Source organism: Sceloporus occidentalis, unplaced genomic scaffold, assembly GCF_023333645.1.
Source record: "Sceloporus occidentalis isolate IW3139 unplaced genomic scaffold, rSceOcc1.0.p SCAF_164, whole genome shotgun sequence".
NCBI lineage: Eukaryota > Metazoa > Chordata > Lepidosauria > Squamata > Phrynosomatidae > Sceloporus > Sceloporus occidentalis.
The window spans coordinates 1565376-1579972 of NW_028317144.1; the positions used below are offsets into that span (position 1 = coordinate 1565376).

The 14597-nt window shown below is 34.9% G+C and overlaps 1 protein-coding gene across 1 annotated transcript; it reads right to left on the reverse strand.

The window, feature by feature from the left end:
• Positions 1 to 247: 247 nt before the first annotated feature.
• Positions 248 to 14272, reverse strand: LCP1 (lymphocyte cytosolic protein 1). The gene is made up of 15 exons (XM_089501108.1): positions 14206 to 14272; positions 12961 to 13124; positions 12202 to 12331; positions 11740 to 11872; positions 11174 to 11255; positions 10407 to 10572; positions 9888 to 10030; positions 8809 to 8904; positions 7954 to 8149; positions 6059 to 6137; positions 4953 to 5067; positions 4295 to 4428; positions 3214 to 3337; positions 2545 to 2669; positions 248 to 377 (listed from the first exon to the last, which is right to left on the reverse strand). Exons 1-15 carry the CDS (start codon positions 14270 to 14272, stop codon positions 248 to 250), a joined length of 1884 nt encoding a protein of 627 aa, XP_089357234.1.
• Between the last annotated feature and the right edge of the window lie 325 nt (positions 14273 to 14597).

Consider the following 14597-nt stretch of genomic DNA (forward strand, 5'->3'; position numbering starts at 1 on the left):
AACTGTAAATGAAACATCAAGTCTCACCACTAGTATCAACCCTTGAATGCCTCTTGGCATTTTCTTAAAAAATATCAAAGCCTAGAATTAGAAATATACCCTAAAGTGTTAACATGTGAAAAAAGCTACAGGGTCTTAAAATATCAACCTCATCTTCCTGATGATATTACATTTGGTGTATACAAGGAGACCAATTCCTATCCAGAGAAATTTACAGGGCCAGCAATGAGTAGGACCCTACATTCTTCTAAACCTTTAATCCTCTTCCCATGAGACACGCAAAGACTGTCATAACCATTTTTGGCTTCACTTCCACCAGATCTTCTGGTAGAGCGTAGACTCTCGCACCAATTTTTCTTGCCATTGATATGGCATATCTGTATCGAGGCAGAGGAAATAAAAAATAAGCGCACATAGCCATTTTGTAACAGATGGTGTTCAGGATAGATTTATGACTGTTTTATTACTGGGAAAATTGCTATTTGTTTATCTTTTTTTTTGCTTGCTATTATCAGTAACAGTGTTTTTCCTGTTGGACTATATAACTCTATTGTGTTCCTCCAACATTTAGATAAAGAATAACACATATTTTCAGGGTGTGTGGTTAGGAGCATGGCTAGTGGACAGGTGTTTATTGGGGCTTTTATCTAACTGTGACCCTAGAGTCTATTCACTAAGAAGTTGAGTGATCAAACAAGTTAACAGATAATTGTTCTGACCAGACTCGACTCCAGTCCCATTCCCCTTACATGCTAACACTGCAATATAGTATATTGTATTTTGTCAGAAAGATTAGGCTGGAAAATATTTTCAAGCATATTATTTTTCACACAAAAACAAAACAATCTTGTCTTCTCTAAAATCCAATAAGGGTTATAATTTTCTTATACTGAGAACAAAGGAGTTCTTGGTGAACCTAGATCTCTTATCACGTATGTCCTAATTAAAGTTACGGCCCAGTCAGGAGTAATTTGATGAATACAAACTGTTTATCTTAGCGAAGGTCATAGAATGTAGAATGTTAATTTTAGAGACTGACATCAACTAAATATCTGAAATTAATTGATACTTAAATAGATATGATCTTTTAAGGCAAGTTATAATCTTTACTCCTACTGTTATATTAATTTTGAATTAGACTAATATGGTATAGTATACTTAGATATTTTTTTATATATATATTGGTGTACCATGTGTACCATCGTCACTGCCTTACATACAATATTAGGCTACACTTACATATATTTTGATAGGTTTGTTTTTACGCAATTATAACAGTATCTATTTAAGAAAAATGTTCTTAAATAGAGATGCATTTTGTCTTCTTCCACATTTAGAATAAAAGTATAACCTTTTATTGTATATATTGTATAAAATGGCTTATGAGAACTGCAGTTTATTACCCCAAAAATATGGCAATAATGCATAAGATATAATCCAGTAGTTGTATATTCCCTTGTTGGAGTTTAGACATTATTTACATCTATTAAATATGCAAGGTTTATTAATTTATTAGGTAATTATTTGAGTACTTGTTGGTTTCTTTTAAAATCGTTGTTAATAGTAACACTGCAACAGACTAGTACAGTGACATATAGTAATTTTTGTTTCTGTGCTAATTAATGCTTTCTGCCTTTTCTCACTTGTTTTGTTGTTTCTGAGTGGATTGGAAAAAGTTAACTCGTTTGGTGCCAGTGGTGGAAATATTGCATACTATCACCAGAAATGGTATAAAAGGTAATTTAAACAGTTAACATGTATTTTGGTTACCTATGAAAAATAATTTTGCTATTTGTTGATGTACATTAGTTTTCTAAGATAAGTGTTGTAGCCAGCAGCTATTATATGCATAATTTGTGTTTTCCATTTGCTATGCAGATTACTGTGAATTTACATTTCATTTAAATCACAGCACCCACTGTTCTGTTATATATAGCGAGTTCTGTTATTTGGAGTTGATACAGTTGCATTTTAAACTTAAGAAACATGCTGTTTATATAATGTGGGATGAATATGGGATATTAAATCCATAAGCCAGTAACTGATGGTTAATGTTTTGAAGATAATTTTTCTGTTTTATATGTTGTACTTCACACAGATCACATAGATCTATATAGTTGCTTTTACAATAAATTATATTTTGAGTAGTTATTGTTGTGGTATAATATCTTGTTTTGAATTATATATTGTATTGTAATCTACAAGAATTTAGGATCAGAGATAAAATATAGGGTATCACTTTATATTAATATTGTGGGCTGGTCATAACATATTTACAATAGTGCACTTGGGCAGTATTTGAGAAGCAGAAAGCTAGTTCCCAGTTTTACAGAGTTCAGTTTAAAAGCTAAATCCCCCAAATCCCCAACATGTTCTATTTAATCAGATAAGCAATTCAACCATACTTATTATTTGTGCCAAAGGACTTCCATGGCACATTATTACTTATTTCTCCCTCCTTTCAGACTTCTTATTTGCCTTAAGAAATATTTTTATGTGATGTTCTCATCTGTGATGCTCAAAGTTAATAGATGTTTTACATACTTAGCATTGTTCAGTTTCTCCTGGTCATTTAGATCTTCTGTTTTCAAGAGATCGTATTTGATCGAGCCTGGTTGAATTGCATCGATTAGATCCAAAACTGGCATACTTGTGCTAATCTTCCCATCCTTTACAAAGAAAAATATTTTATATTAGGAGATATATAAGCAAAAAGTATTAATCTAATAAAGTGCTGAGACGGTGGACAGTGTAATTTTATATATATGGGTGTCAATTTTTTTATTATGAAGGAGGTACATAATCAACTTCACTGAATTTAATATATAAAAAACAAATATGGGGAAAGGGTATTACTTTCAATAACTGTGATAGGAACATTGCCCATAAAGATACCTGGGAACTTCCCAGAGTGGAGTGGATTCATGTGGGGGAGGACTAATCACGCATGATGTCCTAGAGTGCTTTTTGTGGGATTAAAAGTGGTGAGGATCAGGTGGAATTTGGAGTGGGCATGACCATATGCCGCTCCTCTGTCTGTAAGACTTAAGGGCGAAAAACTAAGGTGTAATTAGTTGGGCAGCAAATATTCACCCATATCTGGTCTACCTTTTGTATTATCGGTTGGAAAATACTTGGTTTGCTTTATGGGAAATCTTCCTCTGAGTAGCATTTGTACATCAAATGTAAACAATTTATTTGTGTTACTTTCACCTTGAATCCACTTATAGATGATTGCTTCCCGGCTTCTCTCAGTGTCTCGTTTGCCCAGTTCACAATGGTGTCGTCATTAACCTTCTGCCCACCACCAATGCCCTCAAGGATATTCAGTGTGTACCTTTCACAATAATAAAACTATTATAACGGAAATCTCAGAATGCAAATTCATGTAACTAAATTTAACAATGTTTTGTATTTGGAAAAATGATTTGAATATGAGATCTATTGGAAATGCATGATCATAGGTAAACACTGAACTGCATATTTTATAGTTTTGGATAGGTGTGCCAAAAAAAGATTTTCAAACGCCCGTGTAATACTATTGACACACTTTCGACATGTGTAAACATATACATCATCACAGGCTCATATGCAAGCATTAGAAGATAAAGACTCAGAAGTACATCTAATATGATGCATTTAGTGGATGCCCCAGACACAGAGGTATGCCCAAGGAGATTGCTGTTTGTACCACAGCTTGCTGCCTAGAACAAGGAGTTGGGTGAAGCTCTGTCAGATACCAGTAACCTAAAATATTTACAAATAATTGAAAAAAGTGACTTCCTAATGTAAAGAAAACTCGAAATTCCATGGGTGTACATATACCCTAAAATGATCATTTTTTTTATGTGAGCATGCTTTTGTTTGCCAATAGATACACCATATGTAATATTTGTATTGAGGAATTTACATGTGGTCACGTAGCAGAATACCACCCTGAATTGCGATAATTCACATCCTCTTCCTCTCCTTTCAGTTTTCTATTTCATTAAGCTTAGAACTGTCTTTTAGACGCACATAAACACGTTTTATATGACCAGCTCACCCCTTTCCCTCTCCATTTTTTTAACGTTTCCCTCTTTTTAACTTTTGATAAAGTTCTTGGCTATTTCCAGCCTCTACCATCCTAATTTACTTAACCTCAGAATTTTTTCCTGTTTCTGAAGATTAAATTAAGATATCAGCATTTCAGTATAAAAACTGGGGTTTTTTTTGTTTGTTTTATAATACAAAGAATACATAATTAGAAGTCTTTTGTAGCAGCATCCCAGAGTAACCCATTTCAATCCAGTACCTTCTCATCAGCTGCCAGAGTAATGCCAATGTCAGTGTCCGATTTCCTTCATGAAGATCTTGCCCGGCAATGCCAACCAGGGAGAATTTGGCCTTGTTCTTGCCCAGGTCAACAGCATAGTTGCAATTTTCAAGCTGACAAATATAAGTGTGCTTATCGTTAGGAGCATCAACCTAAGAAAACTTTAGTTTGCTTATTGTGTACTACCCTGGCTTAGCGTGTGCATTGGAAAGCTATAGAAAACAAGATGATTCACAGTATATACAGTCTGATTTCTAAAAATGCCCACAGCAATAATAAAAACAACTAAAGCTAAAATTATTACGTTTAAAGGATCTTAAACTTTTCACGAAAGGAGAACTGGGACATAAATCTTGACTTACGTTTCTAACTGTTCACCCTTAAAAGAACCACCTCATTTCACAAGGGAAACTACATCACTAACGTCTCTTTTCTACTTTAACCACTTAAGAACCAGTAATGAGCCAGTCTTCTACTACTAGTGGTAGAATTGCTAATGGCAAACAAATAGGACATTTAATGTAAGCATTGGGACCTTAATTGAGTAATTTGGTGGACAGAAGAGGGGCCTTATTAAAATAATGGTATGCAATAGTGGATACTGTTTATCTGGTAATGTATATAGATGAGGTGGTACCTTTTTCATTTTTTCTCCCAGTTTGGGATATGGCGGCTTGTTTACTTTGCTCCAATCCACTGGAACCTTAATTTTTTCATACAATTGGAATATGATAAGGGCATCAGACAGGTCACTGAAACAACATTATAAATTATATAAAGCCAAATAGATGAATATTAAACTGATTCATTAATAGAGAAATCATATAACAATTTTGTATCACCATTATTATAGTGACATGTTTGCATGCCTATTATCTACAAGATAACAAGATCTCTGTAGAAGACTACAAATGTTAAAAAAAAATGTAAAATAAATATGCATATTATATTTGTGTGTATATCAGATATTCTACATATTTTACAATATGTACAGTGTTTGATCTTAGAGATTGATTTCTCTCAAAACAATTTATATATATATATATCTTGCAGATTAAGCTTAAACAGTGTTTAGTGATTAGTACTCATTTAGTACTCATACCTGGGAACTTTGTCCCTCTTATTGGAAGAAGAAGGGTCTGCGTGTTTGTGTTAAGGAGGTCGGTATGCATGCCTTGCCTCCAAAATATATACATTTTCGGGGGGGGGGAATGGAGCAGGACTAGGGGGTTGGGGAGGGGGGCTAGATGGGGAGTTGGCAGGGCCAGTTGATGCTCTTCAGTCCAGAAGTTAAATATATTGTAATATTGTAATCAGTTCTGATTTTTGGAGACTCCAGGCAAAATATGGACACTTCCCAGATATGCTGGTATTATAATAAAGCAACTGAGGGATCAATTAAAAATAATAAATTGGCTGCAATGCGCATTTCATAAACAACTCTTTCTTAAATTGTCAATGTTATTTTTAATTATTATTATTTTAATTAAAGTGCAGCCCATCTGTAGGTCAATATAAATGTTATATATAATGTAATTACATTTTTTAGTGTTGCTTTCACTAGAAATGGCTGGTGTTTACAGTCCTTTCAGTTGGTTAAGAAACATAAATAAAGCATTTGTACAAAGATCCCCCCATGACTAGTAGGTTTGTGGATTTCTTTGCCCATCAATACTTGCTCTGATACTGCCACTATTCTTTTTGTCTGGTTAAAGGATGACTCAGATATGATGAAACACTTACCTATACAAGTGGTTTACACGTGGATTAACACCCAGTGAATTAATCCAGTTCCTAAATGTCCTCTCCTCCCTTGTTTCACCTAGAACAAAGAAACCAGTTTATAGGACTGTTCGGTCTGGCTACCTATCACTCGATCTTTGTGTAAAGAACAAAATAACATTTAATGTGATAGCTTCCTTGCCTTACATATATGAAAAGTATGATTATAGTATATCATAAAGTAGGAGAACAGGACTTTTACAATTGCGAATGTTCATAAAACCACTGGGGACATCACGTTGTTGCGCTGCATCGAAGAGATCACGTTGTACATGTACACAGAAAGTTGGAGATAAAGCTTTCATTATCTACATGGCAGAACTAATGGTTGAGGGAAGCCTGTGCAGACCAAGCACCCCAACCAGGCAGTGTTTTAGACCACTAACCACTGCTGCACCCTTAGCTGCCAATAGTTCTGTTATGGGTTTTAATCATAGACTATAATAACATGAAATCATATATACGCCTTGTTATTTATGTAGAGTAGAATAACATATTTAACATGTTTGACTACATTTGTTTTGGCAAATATTTTATTTAACAGTATGCTAAAAAAAAGAAAAAACACACATCACCAATTATTTATTCAAGCATAGAAGAAAGCCTCTTTCACTGCAGAAATGAAATTCCTGTAAAGAGCAGGGACAGTCCTAGAGCAAGTGGCACCCCAGGCAAGCATATTCTCTTGCGCCAACCCCCCCCCGCATTCTTTTACATAGATTGCAATATTTTAAAGCCTAGCAGGATCGAGCAGTGAAGAAGCTTTACAGAGTACGATGTGGAGCAGTTATTTCTTATGCAGGCACAGCTGAGCCAGGTACATGAAATAATTGCTCTGCCCCTTACTCTGTACAGCTCAGTGCTCTGCTCTCTGCCTGCTCCCTGCGTCTCACTCTGCGCACCACCTTCCAGGCTCATACACTCTAACACTATATGCAAACACACACGCTCAGTCTAACACCATGTACTAACACACATTCCATACACCATACGCTTTACCCAATCTAACACTGCATACTGACACCCTACACCCTCTAACACGATACACTAACATCCAACACAGTCTAACACTGTACACTGACAAAAATCACATAAACAAAGCTTAACACTGTAACCAACAACCCCCCACACATTAATTACATAGTCTATACTATACACTTAGGCACATACATTCATTGTAGCACTTTACACTGACATTTGTTCTCACATTGTACACTGACACTCATCCCACACATATAAACAACACACACACACACCGACACATACACAATTTAACTTGTATACTCTCACCCCCCAACACTTATTCTAACCCTGTATACTGACACACACACTTATTTTAATCCTCTACACTGACACACACACTAATTTTAACCAGGGATAGGCATGGACATGGCTCATGGAGGATATTTTCATAAGTTACTGTACTGTGAAAAACAATACTAAATAGTCTCCCTGGGTAAACGTGTTAGGGTGAATAATTCTATTCTATTACTATTATATTAGTAATAGTATGGATAGACTGCCAAAGTACACAGATATACAATACCCTTACATGCCTGCCCACACATACATACATACGCACATTCATGCTTGCCCTTACTTACAGACATACAATTGCCCTTGCAGCCACATGCTTACTTGCCCTTAGACACAGTTGCCCTAACATACAAACACTTTTAAAACACGCACTGTTTCTCCACCTTTTTTCTATATCTCTCCATTTTTTCGTTATCTTACTTCTTTCTCCCTCTCTCTGTCACTCTTTAACTCTCCCTATCTCTCTTCACATTCTGATATATGAAATTATATAATACTTGTAACTCTGTTCCTTGTAAAGTAAAAAATAAACCATTTGCCTTCAATAGAGCTCCAGTCGATATCTTGGTTCTCTGGTTTATGCAGAGCTGGATATTTGTTGAAAAGGTTGGCAATGAAAGCCAAGTTAAGCTTTGGATTTCCACGGACAACGTCTGTGGCTGTGACAAACTGGCGGCAGCCCAGCCTGTCCGTCTGGACCAACATACACTCTGCTCTCTTCAGATCATCTTTTTCCTGGGATCAGAGAACATAAGTTCAATAAAAACAAATATAGCAATGCAAGGTTATACAAAATTTTATCACTAACATTACTATTGCAATTTCTATTTTTAAGTTCTTCCTCAAAACATCAGGCAATGTCATACATCCCAAGTGTTTCTGTTTTGTATAACACTATGAAAGAGTTCTGTAGGACTACAACTCAAAGTAATGGAACTGTGTAAATACAGTACATTATTCATCTTCTTACAAAAATTACTATTAATAGGCCAGACAGTCGTATAAAAGGTGCTGGTAAATCCTTGCCATCTAGCAATATCTGTGACCATAGTCCCTAAAATAAAGTTGCCCTGATTTGTCTATCTGCAGTGTTGAGTGGTGTGTCCATTTGCATAACCCTACCAAACTTTGGGTAAATATGGAGAATGGATCTGTTTTGAGAAATCAGGGGTGCAGAGGTTCACTCTCGGGTGGATAAATAGGAAGGATGATAGATATTGTTAAATATTCTCATTGAAACATGTTCACTATTTTCAACCGCAATATGAAAGTATAGGTGGAGAGGAAAACAGTGTTAATTAACGATGCCCCTGGAACTCACCAGTACCTAATGCTTATGAGACTAAATTTATTTAGGGTGGTACAGCCTTGACATTCTGGACAAGTGGTCTTACCCGAAGTCCCGTCATATCAATGTCCACAGCAGGAATGCCCTCTTCATCTCCCTTTGGAGCAATTTGACTGAGTAAGTTATAGTAAGCCTTGGAGTCCTGTAATATAAGAGAAAACATTGTGTCTATAATTTATCCAACTGTCAACTGAACAATACTGTATCTGTAATTGGCTAGTGCTGTTCAGGTACTGGGTCTTATACAACTGAACTTGTAAAAATATATAAGACTTAGTAAGCAAAGAAAATATTTGGTAGCAAATAAAATCATATCTGGCATATATGTGAAAATGCACTGAACTGAAGACTTGCATCATGTCATGTTACAACTCAGATTTCATTATTGTACTTATTATGTTTTTTCTCAATATTGTAAATGTGACATTTCGTGTTTTTAATTTCCTGTTTACCATTCATTTCCTTTGTGTATTATTTATTTTATATTTTTTAAAAAAAAAACAGATTAAGGATAAATCTCATTATGGTTATAATATCTCTAAATCAATAAAAATGTTTATGAGTATCTTTTATTCTACTTAGCAAATAATAAATGACAATGCTGAATGGAATGTTGTAGCAACTTCAGACTGCCTCTGCAGCAACACAATCAGCATGGTTCTACAATGGTTCGTTGTTACTTTTCATTACTGGCCTCCCTTTCTTCCAAAATAAAAAAACGAAGACAATCAAACAGAACGAAAAAATTAATTAGTTCTACTGCAAAAAATTGTGCTAAAGTCTGTCCACAAAATGTCCCATAGACTTGCCCATCTCAACCACATATGGCCAATGTGCACTATGACCTAACTCTAAGAAGCCGTAATCATATGCGCTCCATAAACAAAACAGAAGGGAAAACATAGGTGGAAGAGAGTTACAAGTCCTACATTTTAAGCTTTTATTCAATATAACTTATTTTTTTTCTGAATGAGTGGTTGATGCTCTGATGCTACTTTTACTGTGCAAGTGCAGACAGGCTTAACTTTGGCACGGGGGTTCTTTGTGAAGCCATAAATCCATGTGCATGGTTTAGCGGACTGTACATATGACACTATAATCAGTGTTGTTGATCTCTCCACCAACCTTTATGTCGGAGCTGAAGTTATTGATTTTGTTGCAGCCAGCATTTTCCAGATGGTAGTTGGCCCACCTCAGTAGCAGTTCTTCTGGGGATAGTTTCATCAGATCTTCTAGACTCTCTCCTTCTCTCAAAAGTGCAATCAGAGCTGCATACAGTGCAGAAACAGAGATCATAGTATCAAAGCTTCAAAATAAGTGATGTTTCTAGGGTGGATTATGAATTTCAGTTCTGTGATCCATTACATATATTCTATTATATTTCGCATTTCACTTGTCTTTCTTATAATGTCACTTAATGCAATTGTACAGCTGGTGGACCAGGAGTGCCATTGTATTTTAATTCAGTTATATCCACTAAATATTGCTAAAAGTGTGAAAGTGCAAAAGACAGAGACAAAGTTATGGTCGTGGTTTTGTTTTTATAATCTTTCTTCTTTTCTTCCAACAGAACAAATCTGTTATACAGTCCAATGTACAATTTTAACCAATCATTTTGTTACTGAAATGCGAATTGTATCATACCTTCATTACGGCTGAGCTCTATGTCTGCAAACAGTCCTATTTTAATAACTTGCCACAAGAGTCCTAGAACCAAGTAAGGCTTTCCTTCCTTCAGATCCTCGGCACCAATATTTACCACATGGCATCCAATGGCAGAAGCTGAATTAAGTGCTAAATTCAGATTTTCCTGTATATGCAAAGAGAAACAAAAAATATTCTTAAATAATATAATATGTTTCAAAATCAATGAAAAATATATAGGGAATTTCTGGTTCTGATGTTTGCTTACCTTTTATAAACATTGCAATTATGGATGATTAAAGTGTACTTTAACTATAGATGTAATCAAACACTTTTTTAATGCTAACTTAACTAAAAAATATGTTATAGAAAAAAATTTAATATTTTTTATTGTGGAACAGAAATGAGCTGGACACATTGGGCTTGCTTTAGTCTTTACATCTAGGCATCAGAATACATTTAATGCTAAATCAAGCAATGGATACCCTGAAACAGCATCCATGTGTAAAGAAAAAGTGTGTGTACAGTAACTTGAGCCATAAGAGTAACTTGTTTCAACAATCCTTGTTAGGATGAGGATCCAGCTATCCAGCGACTGAAAAATGAATACATTATACACAGGTATCTTTGTGGCACTTTTAGTTAAAAGAAAGAACCTTCCTCCCTGAATTCTTCAAAGTAAAGCTTTTATAAAGAAGTGACCAAAATATATTTTCAACTGTAATTGTAATATTAATATAGCTTTCTCCCTTTTTTAAATTATCTACCTGGATGGTGAAAGGAGTTAGCTTCTTTTTGTTGATAGCCCTTTCATCAATGGTGTCTGGCACAGACAGGTTAATCATTTTGCTGAAAATTAAAAGAAAAGATTCCTTAAAAACATATACGATTAATGCAATCAGAAATGTTTATTAAAATAGGTTACACTATACTTCCATATATGTTTTCTTTACCCAAAACCTTTTCTGTCCACTTACTTGAAGGCTAGCATTCTCCTGGCCAATGTTCTAGAGAGCAAATCAATATTGTATATATAACGACCCCTTAAGATATCTATTCACTTGGTAACCAATTTCAAGTACCTAGTCCAGTAAGGGAAATGTGGGTGAAACTCAAGTTAAACTTGGCAGGGAGCACACTGCAAACGTACTCAATGCTCAGTTGCTTAGAGTTTGCCTTTTCCACCCCATGCTGGTGTTAAGTCTCTACTGAACACATGGAGTTGCACCTGGATTAAATGCCAAATCCCTCACTCACAGGAAATACTGTTGATAATAATGATGTGTACTGTACATTTCTCTAAAACTGACAGTGAATGTAACTGTATATTTACCAAAGAACAATTCCATCACCAACTGCATTGAACAAGTCATCTGTGTCTGGGTTCATGGGTATGACATGTTTGCAGTCTGGGTCTTTCTCCAGAGCTTTGTTGATCCAGTTTACAAATGCGTACTTTTCTTCCTCTGGAAAGATATGAAATATTTGATGAATCTTTATCAGCTTCATAACTATTTCTAGGCAGCACTAATTGCATTGTAAGGTGGGTGTTTATTTCCATTACAAGTATAATGATATTCTATGAAATCGTAAAAAAACACTATACTATGTTCTATAACAAAAAAAATTGCTTTGCTTATTCTAACTAAAATAGTACATGTGGCATCAGGTATCAGGCACTGTTGCTATTTTTGCCCATCAATAAGTATTTTTGCTCAATCTAAAAGCCACTACAAGATTTGTTTTTCAGATGATACAAAGAACATTCTTCCCCTGTCGTTGGTATTGTTCTTACCTGAGTATGAATGCTGGGTGCCAGCACTGGACTGTTCAGACGTTCCACCAATTGCACAAAGACCTTCTTTCTTGTTTATGGCTTTTCTAAATGTTTTAGCAACATCAGAGCTTTTAAGATCATGAATAACCTAAGAACGTCAAAAGACAAACCACAAGTATAGTAAATGCCAAATTTAAGTCAGTGATTGAAATGTGCTAAATAAATGTTACTCTGCCAAGAATGCCCTTTGGGAAGATTTTGTATCTATTATTTAATAAGGATGTAGCTATTCTGGCTTTACTGACAGCTTTACTAAATGCCACAAGTGGGCCATTTAGAAGTGCCGAAACAGATCTGGCATACATCCAAACAATTATTTCAGCACTTCGCAGCATTTATTGAAACTATGCTGTATAGGAATCAAAAGACAGGAACACAGATAACATCTACTAGTACTAGAAAAACATGTATCTTTAAATTGACATCAAATTTGTCTTGTTGCTCCCTCATAGTTAAAGCAAGCAAAAGACAATCCTTACAGGCTGCCCTTGCATCCCATATCCATCCAGTTGACATGACTTTAACATCCCATGTATAATGACAGATACATTTGATACAATCTTTGACATCAATTAAGCTGATCTTTGTATCACAGACAGAAAAAAGCAAGGCAAGTGGTTTATCGTAAAATATTTTAATATGGGTGAGGGTTGGCCACCTTTACCTTTTTGCTTATAAAGTTATAACACTGGAATCCATGGGCCAATTTTAACTTACTGTGATAAACTCATCAAAACTAATCTGTCCATCTCTGTTTTGATCTCCGGATTCCATGACGTTTTTAATGATTTCTCGCAATTTATATCCAGGGAGTGGCAAATTAGCAGCTTTGAATAAATCATTCAGTTCATTAGGACTTATAAATCCATTGGCATCAGTATCTAAATGTAAAAAAGTTTGTTATTAATATATATATATATATATTTATTAGTTGACAATATTGTAAGCAAAGTGGAAGTTGTATTCTGTCAATATAATTTTATATTATTATATTATAAATTATATTTTAATTGGCTGACATATATATATGTTTAAATACATACAATATAGTCATGTGTTTTTGACATTTATTCATGGATTTATATATATTATATTTTTCATATTTAAAATGAACAAATCCTAATCTCACTACATTGTGGTAAATAATGGAAGACCTAGCCCTTAATCTTCTGGGAAGGAAATTTGACTAATTTAAGTCTAGGCGAGAAAGGATTTAATAATCTCTGCCACAAAAAAAAAACCAACTACACAGTTATTACATTACATTATTCTTTATGTACAATATGTATTTGTGGGGACTGTTCAGAAGATTTGTAATAACTGAATATTACAAGTTATCTTACATGTGTTTGTCTGCCTTTTGTAGCATGGAAATCAAATTTTGAAGGAATCCTTCCTTGTTATAATGGCAATTTAAAAGTCTCATGGAAAAAAATATTTTTTAACTTTTAAATATAAAATACAGTGCTCTACAGTAATGTAGTTAGGATTGACAAAAAACTGTTGATTCAGTATGGTGATTTTATGAAGTCCCTTCTTATATAAACTTTCATTAGTCAGAGTGTCCACCTGGGTAACAATGAACCAATGTATTGTTTACCACAAGACAGTATGATATGGAGTCAGGGTGTTTGTCTAGTACATTGAGCTGAAATAGCAGAGTTAGAACATATGCAAATGGCTATTATGCGGCCAGTGGCATAACTACAGGGGTTGCAGCGGTTGCAACTGCGATGGGGACCCACCTCTCTACCAGTTGTTCCAATCTCCTCATTCCTGTCTCTCTGTGCCGCTTCGAAAATGTTCAGAAAGGGCCCTTTCGACAATTATGAACCAGCACAGAGGAAGAGACAGGCACGCAACTGTATTTTGGATTCATTAATTGTTTTTTAAACCTGTTGATCAGCTCTTAAAAGGGCAAACGTATGCATCAGCACAAGGTGCAGACGCCAAGGGACTTACCGATTTTGCTAAAAGCCTCTCTTAGCTCCTCCATCTCTTCAGCTGTAATCTGTGTTTTTGATGCCATCTTCTTCTGTTATTCAGAGCTCAACTGAACATAATACAAAATAAACTATTAGTTGTTTTTTTTTATCATACAGTATTATGATTGATTATACAGAATTGATTACACAGATTATTGTTGATGTATACATAACATAAAGGGTAGATCAAAGGACATATATAGCTGTTAGGATTCAAGAAATCTCAATTTGGGACACGTGGGAAATCCCTTTATATAGTTTATTTCTAATAGCATCAAACATGCAATGAACAATAACGCTGGCCTGCCACAACATTGACTGAGACACCCAGGATGAAGTACATGTTTGCAACTATTCCATTACATTTAT

Bases quoted from the DNA above. Each gene is read 5' to 3' on its own strand.
- LCP1 (XM_089501108.1), bottom strand. From the start codon at position 14,272: ATGGCATCAAAAACACAGATTACAGCTGAAGAGATGGAGGAGCTAAGA. The intron at 10,031-10,406 runs GTATGATACAAT...CACTGTATGCAG, and splicing joins AGAGCTCAGCCGTAATGAAG to CTCTGATTGCACTTTTGAGA. The intron at 3,338-4,294 runs GTACTGGATTGA...TTATTGTGAAAG, and splicing joins CTCTGGCAGCTGATGAGAAG to GTACACACTGAATATCCTTG.